At 51.1% G+C, this 14706-nt stretch overlaps 1 protein-coding gene across 1 annotated transcript in view; it reads left to right on the top strand.

The window, feature by feature from the left end:
• Window positions 1-14465, top strand: part of LOC107115950 (SH3 domain-containing kinase-binding protein 1-like) — a gene marked incomplete at its 3' end in the record, with an annotated part of 21236 nt that extends 6771 nt beyond the window's left edge. The window contains exons 4-14 of the mRNA XM_015417752.1: window positions 1316-1440; window positions 2478-2568; window positions 2942-3042; window positions 5416-5476; window positions 6445-6551; window positions 7192-7290; window positions 7720-7756; window positions 8170-8238; window positions 9202-9316; window positions 13870-13934; window positions 14350-14465. Of these exons, the coding sequence (XP_015273238.1) occupies window positions 1316-1440; window positions 2478-2568; window positions 2942-3042; window positions 5416-5476; window positions 6445-6551; window positions 7192-7290; window positions 7720-7756; window positions 8170-8238; window positions 9202-9316; window positions 13870-13934; window positions 14350-14465 (986 nt within the window). The remainder of the gene's footprint in view (window positions 1-1315; window positions 1441-2477; window positions 2569-2941; window positions 3043-5415; window positions 5477-6444; window positions 6552-7191; window positions 7291-7719; window positions 7757-8169; window positions 8239-9201; window positions 9317-13869; window positions 13935-14349) is intronic.
• Between the last annotated feature and the right edge of the window lie 241 nt (window positions 14466-14706).

The raw sequence follows: 14706 nt of genomic DNA, 5'->3' as shown, positions 1-14706 counted from the left end.
GAAAGAGTGCTAGAAGAGGTTTCATTTCTATAGGTTGATTAGGGCTACATCTCTGCTAAGCTGCTAAAAAGTAAAAGGTAAAGGTTCCCTTGCTCGAAAGCCAGTCGAGTCCGACTCTAGGGTTGTGGTGCTCATCTCCGTTTCAAAGCCGAAGAGCCAGCGCTGTCCAAAGACGTTTCCGTGGTCATGTGGCCGGCATGACTAAACACCAAGGCGCACGGAACGCTGTTACCTTCCCACTGAAGTGGTACCTATTTATCTACTTGCAATTTCTTGCTTTCGAACTGCTAGGTTGGCAGGAGCTGGAACTAGAGACGGGAGCTCACTCCGTCATGCGGCACACTCGGGTCTTGAACTGCTGAACTACCGACCTTCCGCAGCCTGCAGTTCAGCGTCTTAACCACTTGAGCCACCGCAGCTGCTACATCTCTGCTAAACTGCTAAGCTGAAGCTGATCGGGTTTTCCCTGAATACCCTTGGGACTGGGGTCTTGAGAGGGGGATGAGAGCCAGTTTGGTGTAGTGGTTAGACTCTAATCTGGGAGAACCAAGTTTGATTCCCCACTCCTCCACATGCAGCTGCTGGTGTGACCTTGGGTTAGTCGTAAGTTCTTCCAGAGCTGTTCTCTCAAGGGCAATTCTCAAGAGAGTTCTCTCAGCCCCGCCTACCTCACAGGGTGTCCCTTGGGAGGAGAAGGGAAAGGAGATTGTAAGCCGCTCTGAGACTCCTTCGGGTAGTAAAGGGTGGCGTATAAATCCAATCTCTTCTTCTTCGGAGACCCTGGAGTCTCTTCCCTGAGCTACAATCCCTGGGCTTCCAGTTTTGGGTGCTCTAGTAGCCACGGAGGCTGCAGGCCAGCTCAGAGGCTGGCTCCATGGAAGATGACCATGGATCATGACCATGGGATCCTTTCCCAAACTCTGTTGCAATGTCTTGAGCTCAGCACTAAGGCACTTCTTTACCGTCTGGGAGCCAAGGCACCGACTGCCTTGCTGCAACCTGTCTAACTCAAATGAACACACAATGCATCATTATACTGCATCAGACCCTTGGTCCATCAAGGTCAGTATTGCCTACTCAGACTGGCAGTGGCTCTCCAGGGTCTCAGGCAGAGGCTTTTCACCTGAATACGCTGGGGACTGAACCTGGGACCTTCTGCTTGCCAAGTAGATGCTCTACCACTGCAATGTGGCCATTCCCCAGACACACAGGAGGTGGTGGATTTTGGCCTGGGGGGTGGGGTCTGTGTGCCCTTCCTGTTGCTGCCCACCTGTTCCCACTGACGTGGCACCTTCTGTGTTTCTCCCTTCTGTAGTCCATGCTGTAAAAAAGCAGCCCCTGCCGAAGCAGCGCTGGTGCCGGGTCACCTTCCCTTACACCCCGGTCAAGGAAGATGAGCTGGCATTGTGCCCCGGAGAGCTGGTGCAGATCTTGGAGGAGGTGAGGCAGGGCAGGGGTGGGGTGGGGTTAGCAAGTTCCTCCCCCAACTTCAGCTTGAATGACTGCATTGGAGACGGAGGCAGGAGTCGAGAGAGATGCACCCCATGGGGGCTTGGGTTGCCAACCCGGCCCAGGATCTTACCCTTATGACCTCCCCTTTGTGGCCTCCAAGAGTCGGTCTTTCTCACCAAGGGGCTCCGTGTTTGACCTGGGAAAGCTGGCTGTCCCACAGTTCACAACTCTCCCCACGAGACACAAAGCCTTCCGCAAATGGGAAGGCAACGTACCTGCCAAAATGGCTAACAGCCTCCTCCCCTAAAGTGCTCAGGGGCTCCTAAAGTGCCGTCAAGTTGCAGCCAACTTCCAGTGACCCCAACTCCGTAGGGTTTCCAAGGCACCTCTGCATAGTGCCCCTGCATTTCCTTGGTGGTCTCCCATCTAAGTCCTAAGTAGGGCCGACCCCGCTTCACTTCCGGGATCTGACAAGACTGGGCTAGCTGGGCCATTTGATCAGGGCCCCGGTCAGGTCACATGACTTCTGCACAGATGCTCCCCAACCCATTGTGGAGCGTGGCTCTTTCACTGGATGTGTTGCGACTGACACCCCCCGCCCCCCAGCAGGGAGTTAAGAAATTCATTGGGTCACTTCAGTCACTTTATGCCTCCATGTGTAGCCCCCAACTGTTCCGGGTGTTTTACCTTTCTACAAAGCGAGAAGGGTCTGGAGTATATCTCCATGGTCAGCTTCTCCAAAGAATCTTGGGAACTGTGGCTTTGGGGTGTGTGTGTGGGGGGGGGGGGGCTAAGCTCACACATTTTTGTCCTGGCTCAGGAAGGAGGGCTCCAGAGCAAACTAATTTATGCAGCAGCCACATCACTCACTCACAACTTTAATGCCAGTCGCTCACAAAGTAGAATTTTTGCTCACAAGACTCCGCAGCTTCGAGGGAGTATTGGTCCTAAGCCCTGTTAGGTTGCCCCAGAATCAGCTGTAGGACTCTGCAAGGGCTGTCTGCCTGTCTTTCTCTCCTTTGCAGATTGAGGATGGCTGGTGGCTGGGCAAGAAGAGCGGGCAGCTGGGGGCCTTCCCCTCCAACTTCGTGCAAGAACTGGGCAGCCAACCGCCAGGTGGGGCCTGGAGATCTCCCAGAATTACAACAGATCTCCAGGCTACAGAAAACGGTTTCCTGAGGGGAAAAATGGCTGCTTTGGAGGGTGGGCCCTAGAGCACTGTACCTTGCCTGAGGCTCCTCCTCTCCCAAAGTCCACCTGCAAATCTCCAGGAAATTCCCAACCCAGAGTTGGCAACCCTATGGGCTAGGCTGGGCTGGGAGGGGTCATACATTGAGGGGTGTCATTGCTCCAGGTGGGCCCCTTGGGGGAAGAGCAAAATGGAGAGGGAGGGCATATGGTGTGATGTTGAAGCTGTGGGGGCAGGGCTTCGCTCCCCCCCCCCCCCCCCGCTAACTTTCTCTCTTCCTCCCCCCAACTTGGTCAACAGCAGAGCCAATTTTCCCAGAGCCCAAACTGGGGGCAGCAAAACAACGGCCCAAAGTGACAGATGAGACATTCATGCTGACCGAGGAGGCTGAGGCCGGGAAGGTGAGCGGAGGTGGGAGCAGGCTGGCCTTGGGGGTAAGAGAGGGAAAGGAAAGGCTGGTTCAGGTCCCCCAGCGCCTGGTTTGCAGCACTAGGTGGCATCTGTGCAGATTTGCTGCCCTCTGCAGGGCAGACTGGTTCCTGCATGCTCTGCTGTCTATTACAGGCCATCAAGTCACTTCCGATTCCGATTTACAGATTTAATGGCCCCCCGATAAAGTCTTATCAGCCTTGCTCAGGCCTTGCAAGCTGAAGGCTGTGGCTTTCTTTATAGAGCCAATCCGTCTCATGTTGGGTCTTCTTTTCCTGCTCCTGCCATCAGTCTTTCCTAGAATGAGTCTCTTTCCCAGTGTGTCTTGCCTTCTCATTATGTGACCCAAATATTTATTTTATATTTTATTTATTTTTGGCTTTATATCCTGCCCTTCCAAATGGCTCAGGGCGGCTAACATACGGCTAGTGCCAGATTAAATGGATAAAATACAATAAAACAGCGTTGAACAACCACAATAAAAGCCCGTAACAATATTTAAGGTGCTCTGATGTTATCCTGTATATAGATCCCCGAGATGGGAACAATAATCCCAATTCGACGGCCAGCTGCATTAAGTAGCGAGGTCTCCAGCGACGGTGTTCTACACGCTTCCGCCAGGCGATGCATAACCCCCATAATAGGGGTGAATGATGGAACAGTACCACAGTGGCGGAATAGTGGCGGCGGCAGCTCCTACTCAAAAGCCTGGCGGAAGAGCTCCGTCTTGCAGGCCCTGCGAAACTGCACAAGGTCCCGCAGGGCCTGGTTCTCCTCCGGGAGCTCGTTCCACCAGGTAGGAGCCGCCACAGAAAACGCCCTGGCCCTAGTAGGGGCAAACTTAACGTCTCGGGGGCCTGGAACTTCCAGGAGGTGGAGACTCCCCGATCGTAGTGCTCTTGAGGGAACATATGGGGAGAGGCGGTCCCTCAGGTAAGCCAGACCCCGGCCATTCAGAGCTTTAAAGGTAAGAACCAGCACTTTGAAGCGAATCCGGTATGCTATCGGCAGCCAGTGTAGCTCTTGCAGCGCAGGCCGGATGTGGTCTCGCCTCGAGAGGCCCATCAACAGCCTGGCTGCAGCATTCTGCACTAGCTGCAGCTTCCAGATTTGCGACAGAGGCAGCCCCAAGTAGAGAGTGTTACAGTAGTCTAACCTTGAGGTGACTATTGCATGGATCACAGTGGCCAGGTCCTCACGGTCAAGGTAGGGGACCAACTGCCGAGCCAGCCGCAGGTGGTAAAAGTCCGACTTGGCAGTGGCTGCCACCTGGGCCTCCACCGTTAATGAGGAGTCCAGGAGCACTCCCAAACTCCTAACCTCCTGCGCAGGCACCAAAGGCGCCCCGTCGAAGGCCGGGAGAGGGAGCCCCAGACCGGTCCGACTCAGGCCCAGGACCTCCGTCGAAGGCCGGGTTTAATTCCAACCAACTCAGTCTGAGCCAACCAGCCACAGCTTGTAATGCCCGATAAAGGTCATCGGGACTGGAGTCCGACTGGCAGCCCAACATCAGATAGAGCTGGGCAGTATCAGCATATTGATTACACCCAAGCCCACACCTCCGGGCAATCTGGGCGAGGGGGCGCATATAGATGTTGAACAACATAGGGGACAACACAGCTCCCTGGGGCACCCCGCACTCAAGGGGGTGCCTTCGGGACCGCTGGTCCCCTATCGCCACCCTCTGTCCCCGACCTTGCAGAAAAGAGGCGAACCATTGAAGAGCAAGTCCCTGAATCCCCACGTCGGCGAGACGGTGGGCCAGCAACTGGTGGTCGACCATATCAAACGCAGTCGACAGATCTAGCAACACCAGTGCCGCCATGCCACCTCGATCCAGATGCCTACTGAGATAGTCAGTCAGAGCGACCAGCACCGTCTCTGTCCTGTGGCCCAGGCGAAAGCCGGACTGGAAGGGATCGAGGACGGAAGCCTCATCCAGATAGCCCTGTAGCTATGACGCCACCGCCCTCTCGATAAGTTTGCCCAAATAGGGCAAATTGGAAACCGGCCGATAGTTGGCCAATTTGGCCGGGTCCAAAGATCGTTTTTTTCAAGAGAGGACGGACCACTGCTTCCTTGAGTGCTCCGGGGAAACGTCCCTCAACCGTCCCTCAAATATGATAGCTTCAGTTTAGTCATGTTTAGCTTCTAGGGTGGCTTTGGGCTTGATTTGCTCTAGAACCCACTTATACCTTTCTGGTGGTCTATGGTACTCTTAAACCTCTCCTCCGACACCATATTTCAAATGACGGTTGTCTCTGGCATCCTTCATTGGAATGTCCGGATTAACATGGTTAACCTTCTTGTCTCTTCCTTCCTGCGCTGCCTGGTTCTCACTGCAGCCAGAGATGGTGATGGAGAAGCCTGTTCCTGTGATCCCAAAGGCCCAGATGCCACAAACCTGTGAGTGAGGGCCAGAAACTCCCTGTATGCTGTTGGGGGGCTGACTTTGTTCAGGGGACCATTGGTTTTGGGTGGGTTGGAAGAAGGAACCGAGGCAGCACTCCCTTTACAGCACTCCAGTTACTGTACCAAGGCCTATTCTTGGGCTGTACCCTAGGGGAAGAAAGAGGGTGGGTACAAAGTCCAATTGTGTGGGTGTAAAGTGCTGTCAGAGGAGCTGCAGTGGCTCAAGTGGTTAAGACGCTGAACTGCAGGCTGTGGAAGGTCGGTAGTTCAACAGTTCGAGACCCGAGTGTGCTGCATGACGGAGTGAGCTCCCGTCTCTAGTTCCAGCTCCTGCCAACCTAGGAGTTCGAAAGCAAGAAATTGCAAGTAGATAAATAGGTACCACTTCGGTGGGAAGGAAACAGCGTTCCGTGCACCTTGGTGTTTAGTCATGCCGGCCACATGACCACGGAAACGTCTTCGGACAGCGCTGGCTCTTCACCTTTGAAACGGAGATGAGCCCTGCAACCCTAGAGTCGGATTCGACTGGCTTTCGAGCAAGGAATCCTTTACCTTTAAAGTGCTGTCAAGTCACAGCTGATTTATGGCAACCCTGTAGGGCTTTCAAGGCAAGAGATGAGCAGAGGTGGTTTGCCGTTGCCTGCCTCCGCATCACAGCTCCCTTTGTGGTCTCCCGTCCAGTACTAAGTGGGACGGATCCAGCTTAGCTCCTAAGATCTGTTGAGATCGGTTTTGCCTGGGGCATCCCAAGTCAGGGCGGAGTCATATTGGGGGGGTGCTGTGCCTGGAATCTGCAGGGGATAGCGGTTTGCAAACAGTTGGGAAGGGGTAGCTATCCATAGGCTTGTATGTGGTATGAGACTCTTGGGTCTGGGTGGAGATCACTCACTGCTGTGAATTCCCGAGAAGCCTTTCGGAGTCTGGCAGGTGTGGGTGGCGATGCTCCCTCTGGTTTCTTCCAGCTGCAGGTGACTCGCCTCAGTATTGCCGAGTCATGTTTGATTATGAGCCGGCGCACGAAGATGAGCTGCCGCTCCGGAAGGGTGACTTGGTTCTCTTGCTGAACAAGGTGAGAGTTGGCCGGGGTGTGTGTGTGCTGGGAAAGGGTGGCCAGGGGGCTTCATTAGGGCGGTACAAGCCCCCCATGAAGCCCAAGAGCTGCATCCCAGCTCAGAGTTTCAAGAACACTTAAGGGGGAAACATCGGATGTAGGAAACAGCTCTTCCCATCCAGGGGAAGATAGACCCCCCCTCCCATTACTTAGTAAAAGGATCAGTCATATTTTAAAAAAGCGAATCAAGCCAGTTAGAAATCTTCTTAGTAGTGCGACACTTTCCACGTGCCTAGCGTGTCTTCCTTCTGGAGGTCCAGTCCTGGATCCTTCAGTGTCTGGTGTGGTTCAGCTCTTAAGACTTGAGGTTTGCAGGTGGTAATAGAGGTGGACAAAACATTTGCAGTGGACCAGGGAAGGGTATGTGTGCGTGCACGTGTGGGCATGCACATCCATTTGTCTGGGAGGAGAATCTAGCTTCCAGGTCAGTGTTAAGAAAGCCCTTCACCCTGGAGTACCAGTCAGTCCCTAGCGATGTACCCTGGTTGATCCTGTGCTGCGGTATGGGAAAGGAGATGACAGGCCCTTGGCAGACCTTTCCAGGAAGGCACTGGTCCCAGCTTGGCCGGAGATAACAATTTCCCTGTCTCTCTTGCAGGACACACTGGATGTGGGCTGGTGGGAAGGGCAGATCCACGGCAAGAGGGGTCTCTTCCCTGACAACTTTGTCATGCCTTTGACCCAAGTGCCACCTGGGGTGAGATGGCTGTTCTGTCTTTGGGGGTGGGGGGGACAGGTCAGAGCAAGTGGGCTCTTTGCCGCACAGGGGGATATAAGGACTGCTTGAGATTTGTGGTCTGCAAAGCGTTCAAAGGCCACTTGCTAGGTAGGTGGCCAAGTCCCACCTCCCATAGAGGCTCCTCAACACCTCAGAGTGCCGAGGGTGGCAGGAAGGCAGGGAGGGACCTCTCTCCTGTGGTGTGATGCTTCCCAAGTCACCCTTGAGGGCCACGCCTGGCACTGCAGAAGGCAGTTCTATGTTGACGGAGGTTCCCTCCCTCCACTGATTTGGGATGGCTGAGCTCCATTGCCACTTTCTAGACTGTGCAGAAGTGTCCTGTGTTGCTGTTCAGGGTCCTTCAGCAGCCCCCTTCCTTTTGGTCACTTGGCTCTTGTCTTTCTGTAGATCAAATCCCAAGTGCCAGCCAGGATCAAAGACTCTGGTGAGTAGCAGGCTGGCTTGTCTCGGGCAGCTGATATTCGAACTTGCAACTCAAGTCCTCCAGGGTCATGGCTAGGATTAACAGCTCTGGGTTGGGAAACTCCTGGAGATTGGGGGGGGGGGGAGCCTGGGGTGGAGCGAGACCTCAGTGGGGTATAATGCCACAGAGTCCACCCTCCAAAGCATCTATTTTCTCCAGGGGAACTAGGAGTCAGCCTTAGATTGGACATGAACTTGGTCCCCGGTTTCATATTTGTGGGGTGGGAAGAGAGCGGGACAAAATATTTGCAATGGACCAGGGAAGGGATTTTGTTGGTTTGTTTGTGGGCCTGTTCTTCAGGTTAACCGAGGAAGAGGCCTCTGAGTGTCTCCCTCAAACTATCTCAAATCTCTTTTTAAATATCACTTTTAAAGCCACCAAGTCAGCCAAGAAGTCCTTCCAAGGCAACAAAGTGGACTTAAGACACCTTGGAGACCACAAAGGTGAGTCTGGGCTTCATGCAAGAGGGGAAAGTGTCAAGTTGCCAACTCCGGATTGGGAAAGACCTGGAGATTTTGGGGGCAGAGCCTGAGAAGGGTGGGGGTTGGGGACGGATGGGATCAATGTTCCCTCTAAGCTGTGGAGTCTTGTGAGCAAAAGTTCTACTTTGTGAGCTACTGGCATTAAAGTTGTGAGTGAGCGATTTGGCTACTGCATAAATTAGTTTGCTCTGGAGCCATCCTTCCTGAGCGAAGGCAAAAATGTGTGAGCTGGAGGCTAAAAAACTGTGAGCTAGCTCACACTAACTCAGCTTAGAGGGAACACTGGATGGGATGGGACTTCAATTGGGCAGAATGCCATAGAGTGCACCTTCCAAAGTGGTCATTTTCACCTGGTGAATTTATCTGTCTCCTGGAGGATCACTTGTAATCCCATATCTCCAGCTGCCACCAGGAGGCTGGCAACCATGGAAAGTGCCTTTTGCCTTCTGCAGACTTGGGGAGGCCTTTGCCCAGCAATAGCCTTTGCACCTTCTCACTACTGTGGGTTGGTGTATGTTTACCTGTGTGTTGCCGAGAACAATTGCCTCTATGGAAAATGGAACTGAGGCCCTGGCTCCAAGTTATGAGCAGATTGCAATCTCCCTTCAGGAAGGGTCGGACTTGAGGGGCAATCCCCTCCCGGGGTGCAGGAGTCTGCATTCAGCCGGTTTCTGATTTATTCTGTGCCCTCTTTAAGAAAGGGTGCAAAACGTGGGCTCACAAGGTAGCTCTGAGTGTGCTGCTGTATCAGACAAGGAAGCCCACCTTTCCAATTTTATCCTTGGTATAACCCTGCAACGGACTCCAGAGCACTTGGAACATAAAGTCCAATCTGGAGGGGGGGGGGGACGACACACACACATATGGTTGCAGCTGCTGTTCTCTCCTGCAGATGGTTCTGCATTGTCTGTTCCTATCTTGCAGACGCAAAGGAGCAGAAGAAGACAGATGCGCCCAAGTCGAATCCTCCTGTGAAGAAGGTGCCACCTCCCCTTCCTGTATCTGCAAAGGCCAGACCAGTCCCTCCTGTGCCCCAGAAGTAAGATCTGAGCATACGTAGCTGCCAGATGCCTTGAGCCAGGGCACTGGTCTGCTGAGGTATTGTCCACTCTGACTGGAAGCAGCTCTGCCAGTCCATCAGGCATTAGAGGCCTTTCGCAGATCTGCTCTCTGTTCTCCTGAACCTGGCATCCTCTGCGTGCAAAGAGGGTGCTCTACCACTAAGCACTCTGGGGCTTGGAGGGCATTTGTGTCCCTCCTTTCCTTATTTATTTATTTAACAAATTGGTCTTGTATTCTGCCCTCCCTGCAAGCAGGCTCAGGGTGGATTCCATCAGTCTCAATACAATACGCAATACAATTTAAAAACAATTTAAAACAACAATACAAAACAACATAGGTTCTAAAGTGCTGTGTATAATTTAGCAGTAGATGGTTCTTGTATTGTGTACAGTCGCCCGACGTATAAAAGCGGGGGGGGGGGGGGGGGGGGGCGGCGTCTGCTGCCTCAGTCAAAAGCCTGGCTCCGTCTTACAGGCCCTGTGGAATTGTAATAAATCCCGCAGGGCCCTGATCTCAGTTGGGAGCTCATTCCACCAGGTAGGGGCCATTTTGTGCTTCCTCTGACACACACCCCCCACCACACACGCAAGCATTGCCTATGCCTGAGACGGAATGAAGATATCATGGACTTTTCCACTTCCAGCTGCAGCTGGGGACCGCACCATCCTTTTAAAATAATGCTTCTCTTGTATTTTTTTAAAAGCTCGGCATAGAATGTTTCTTCATGCTGGTTTTTTTCCTGCAGGGAATTTTTTACATGAGGCGGCATTAAAGATGTCACACATGCTCTGCTTGCAATTGGGAATGGTATATTCCACTCCCCCCCCTTCTGGATTCTTCCACTTTGTTTTGCTGCATATGTCGACTATGTAGCAGCAGGTTAAGAGTGCCACTGAGCATGTGCAGTCAGGTTCGTAGCCAGGATTTTTTGTTTGGGGGTGTGACGACCCCTTAACTGGGGAGGTCTGGTTTTACTTTAAAAGTGTTCTTTATGTTTGGTTCTACTTGATATATCCGGCTGCCACCAGGAAATTTAAGGCTTTCCAAACCTTTTATACTTTACTTTAGCTATTACTGTTGTTGGTAGACCAAGGTCAAAGCTTACGAGGAGCTAATGTGGTTCTGAGAAAGTATTTCTTTCAGAGCGGGTATATTTGAATAAAAGAGGATGTATTGAAGTAATTCATATATAAAAGATTAAATCATTGTAACCAGGAAGGCTTAAATACTGAACAAATGCTTGGTGTATCACACAATCTTCTCCCTTACTGTCAGGGATTTTTCAAGTAACTTTGTAACACTTTACTCAAGGTCTTATAAGTTCCCTGTTTCTCCAGTCTGTCACTCAGACTTTCTTATAACTTTTCTTCTTCTCTGAACAACATCAACAGACAGCTTAACTGTTTTCACACAGAACTGCTTCTCACTTCTTTCATACACAGAGCTTAACTGAACTCCTGCTTCTCTCACAGAACTCAGAACTTAACTGACTGTTTAACTGTCCTCATCAACTGTCACCCTACAGCTGTCAAAACCTCAAACTGTCACTCCTGATAGACATACATATTCATCCACACAGCATCACTTCCAAAACCCCTCCCCCTCTGTCACTCACCAATCACACCACACTTGCCTCTTCAAGCACTCTAGACTATCACATGCAACCAAACTTTTAAAGAGACACACACCCATAAACAAGGAATCGTTACAGGGGGGCATTTAAATGTTTAAGGGAGCAGTTAAATTACAGTTAATTGAATTAATCTGAATGCCTGTCTTTAAAGGGGGGTTAGGAAAGACACAAATAGGTATAGAAAAAAGCCTGCATTGCTAACTAACAAAGTAATGGAAGCTGTAAAAGGTAAGAAGGATTCCTTTAAGCGGGGGAAAGCTAGTCTCAGTGAGGTTGATAAAAGGGAACACAGGCTGTGGCAAATAAAATGTAAGTCTGTGATCAGGCAGGCAAAAAGGGAATATGTGGAGCATATAGCAAAAAATATAAAGACCAACAATAAAACTTTCTTCAAATACATTAAAAGCAAGAAACCAGCCAGGGAGGCAGTGGGGCCCTTGGATGACCAAGGGGTAAAAGGAGTACTGAAGGATGATAGGGAAATGGCTGAGAAGCTGAATGCATTTTTTGCCTCTGTCTTCACTGTGGAAGATGAGAAGTGCTTGCCCACTCCAGAACTGCTGATTTTGGGAGGGGTGTTGAAAGACCTGAGTCAGATTGAGGTGACGAGAGAGGAGGTCCTACGACTGATAGACAACTTAAAAACTGATAAATCACCAGGCCCGGATGGCATACATCCGAGAGTTCTAAAAGAACTTAAATATGAACTTGTGGATCTCCTGCCAAAAATATGTGATCTTTCATTAAAATCTGCCTCCATTCCTGAGGACTGGAAGGTAGCTAATGTCACTCCCATCTTTAAAAAGGGTTCCAGAGGAGATCCTGGAAATTACAGGCCAGTCAGTCTGGCACATTGATGAACAAAAACTATTGAGGCAGACTCAGCATGTGTTCTGTAAGGGAAGATCTTGTCTCACTAACCTGTTAGTTGTTTTTGAGGGATTGAACAAACATGTGGACAAGGGGGATCCAATAGCTGTTGTTTACCTTTACTTCCAGAAAGCTTTTGATAAAGTTCCTCATCAAAGGCTCCTAAGTAAGCTCAATAGTCATGGGATAAAAGGACAAGTCCTCTTGTGGATCAACAACTGGCTAATTAATAGGAAACAGAGAGTGAGTATAAATGGGAAATTTTCTCAGTGGAGGGTGGTAAGCAGTGGGGTACCGCAGGGATCAGTACTCGGTCCAATGCTTTTTAACTTCCTCATTAATGATTTGGAGTTGGGAGTAAGCAGTGAAGTGGCTAAATTTGCAGATGACACAAAGTTGTTCAGGGTGGTGAGAACCAGGGATAATTGTGAGGCACTCCAAAGGGATCTGTCGAGGATGGGCGAGTGGGCGTCAACATGGCAAATGGGGTTCAATGTGGCCAAGTGCAAAGTGATGCACATTGGAGCCAAAAATCCTAACTATAAATACATGTTGATGGGGTCCGAACTGGCAGAGACTGACCAAGAGAGAGATCTTGGAGTCGCAGTAGATAACTCAATGAAAATGTTGAGACAGTGTGCAACTGCAATAAAGAAGGCCAATGTTATGCTGGGGATTATTAGGAAGGGAATTGAAAACAAATCAGCTAGTATCATAATGCCCCTGTATAAATCAATGACCTCATCTGGAATACTGTGTGTCAGTTCTGGTCACCACACCTCAAAAAGGATATTATAGCATTGGAAAAAATGCAGAAAAGGGCAACTAGAATGATAAAAGTGTTGGAACAGTTTCCCTATGAAGAAAGGTTAAAGCGCTTGGGGCTCTTTAGCTTGGAGAAACAATGGCTGAGGGGTGACATGGTCAAGGTTTATAAGAGTATGCATGGGATAGAGCAGGCAGAGAAAGAAGTACTTTCTCCCTTTCTCACAATACAACAACTTGTGGGCACTCAATGAAATTGCTGAACAGTTGGGTTAGAACAGATAAAAGGAAGTACTTCTTTACCCAAAGAGTGATTAACACATGGAATTCACTGCCACAGGAGGTGGCGGCGGCTACAAGCATGGACAGCTTCAAGAGGGAATTAGATAAACATATGGAGCAGAAGTCCATCAGTGGCTATTAGCCACAAGGTATAGATAGGAACTCTCAGTCTGGGGCAAGTGATGCACTGTATTCTGGGGGGGGGGCAACAGTGGGAGGGCTTCTAGTGTCCTGGCCCCACTGGTGGACCTCCTGATGGCACCTGGTATTTTTGGTCACTGTGTGACAGAGTGTTGGACTGGATGGGCCATTGGCCTGATCCAACATTGGCTCCTCTTATGTACTTACATACCTCCTTGAGCCATTCCCTTTCCTGCAATTGCTATTGGTGCCCGTTTGTCATCTTTTAACCTTGATAATACCTGCTAAACTTTAATGCCAATGTTGCTGGCTGTCTTGCAGAGGCTGTTTGTAATGACCTGAGGTGTTTCAGGACTCGAAACGTGTATCCAGATTCCAGACTCTAAAATCACAGGCGGTCATAGAAGGGATTCAGAGAGGATATGTGACTTAGTGGTAGAGCATCTGCTTGGCATGCACAGGGTCCCGGGTTTGATCCACAGCATCTCCAGTTAAAAGATCTAGCAATAGGTGTTGTGAAAGACCTTGACTCTGGAGAACTGGTGCCTGTCTGAGTAGACAATATCGACTTGCATGGACCAAAGGTCTGATCATGATTCCAAGGGAAATTCAAAGGCTGCTTCTCCTGTTCTTTGTGGTGGGTTCTGATGGCCTGGATAGGGCCTGGGTGGGCACTCCAGACTATACAGACAGAAGAGAACAGTGGGCTGCAACAGCCACCGGCTGACTTGGAATGGGAGGATCAGGGCGTGTGTGTTTGGGGGGGGGGTCGTTTTTCTGTTGGCCATGGAAGTGGCTGAATGAATTCCTCCGTCCCTTCTTCTTTATGATTCTTGCAGATCCTCAAATATTCCCATTTCCTGCACGTCAACCCCTGGGGGGAAAGGCAAGCCTAATGAGGCAGGTAAGTGTTTGCTCCCCACTGCAGTATGGATGCCAGCCTCCAGGTGGGACCTGGGGACCCCCCAGAATTACAGCTCATCTCCAGACTACAGAGATCAGCTCCCCTGGAGAAAATGGATGCTCTGGAGGGTGGGCTCAGTGGCGTTGTACCCCACTGAGGTCTCTTTCCTCCCCAGGCTCCATTTTCAAATCTCCAGGAGTTTCCCAGTCTGGATCTAGCAACTCTAGCCCCCCATCCCCTGCCAGTGGCCAGGGGGGACAACCCTACCCTGCAGTGCGAGTCACAGGAGCCCCTGGCCCGGGAGTGGGCCGGCCATCTCCTGGGGCCACTTTCTGATGTGGGGGGGGGGAGGGGATGAGAGGAGGCTGTCCGGAGGCTCCTTTGCCAACAGCACCATGGCTGTGTCTCTTCCCAGAAACACCTCCTTTCGATGCCCTCCTTGTTCCCAGTGCCAAACTGAGCCACCCGACAGCTGACCGCCCCAAAATGCCAGGGAAGAGGCCTCCCAGCCAGCCGGCGGCAGGCTCAGCGGTAGGTACCCCTCGCTTTTGTGCCCTTAAACCACCCAAATGGCTCCAGTGGGCAGGATGTATAAGCCAGAGCCTGTGTGCTTCCTTCTGAGAATGCAGGAATGGCTGGGCAGGTGCTGAAGAAGATGATGGTTGTGGATTCTCTTTGCCTTCAGGAGGAGAAAGGTGGAATAAGCCCTCCAGCGAAAGCAAAGATCCTTGAGCGGGGGGGTGGGGAGGGCAGAAAGCACTACTGAGCACGG

The sequence above is a fragment of the Gekko japonicus genome, unplaced genomic scaffold (assembly GCF_001447785.1).
Source record: "Gekko japonicus isolate JY-2015 unplaced genomic scaffold, Gekko_japonicus_V1.1 scaffold203, whole genome shotgun sequence".
In the NCBI taxonomy this organism is placed as follows: domain Eukaryota; kingdom Metazoa; phylum Chordata; class Lepidosauria; order Squamata; family Gekkonidae; genus Gekko; species Gekko japonicus.
This window is presented reverse-complemented; position numbering and strand designations above follow the sequence as displayed.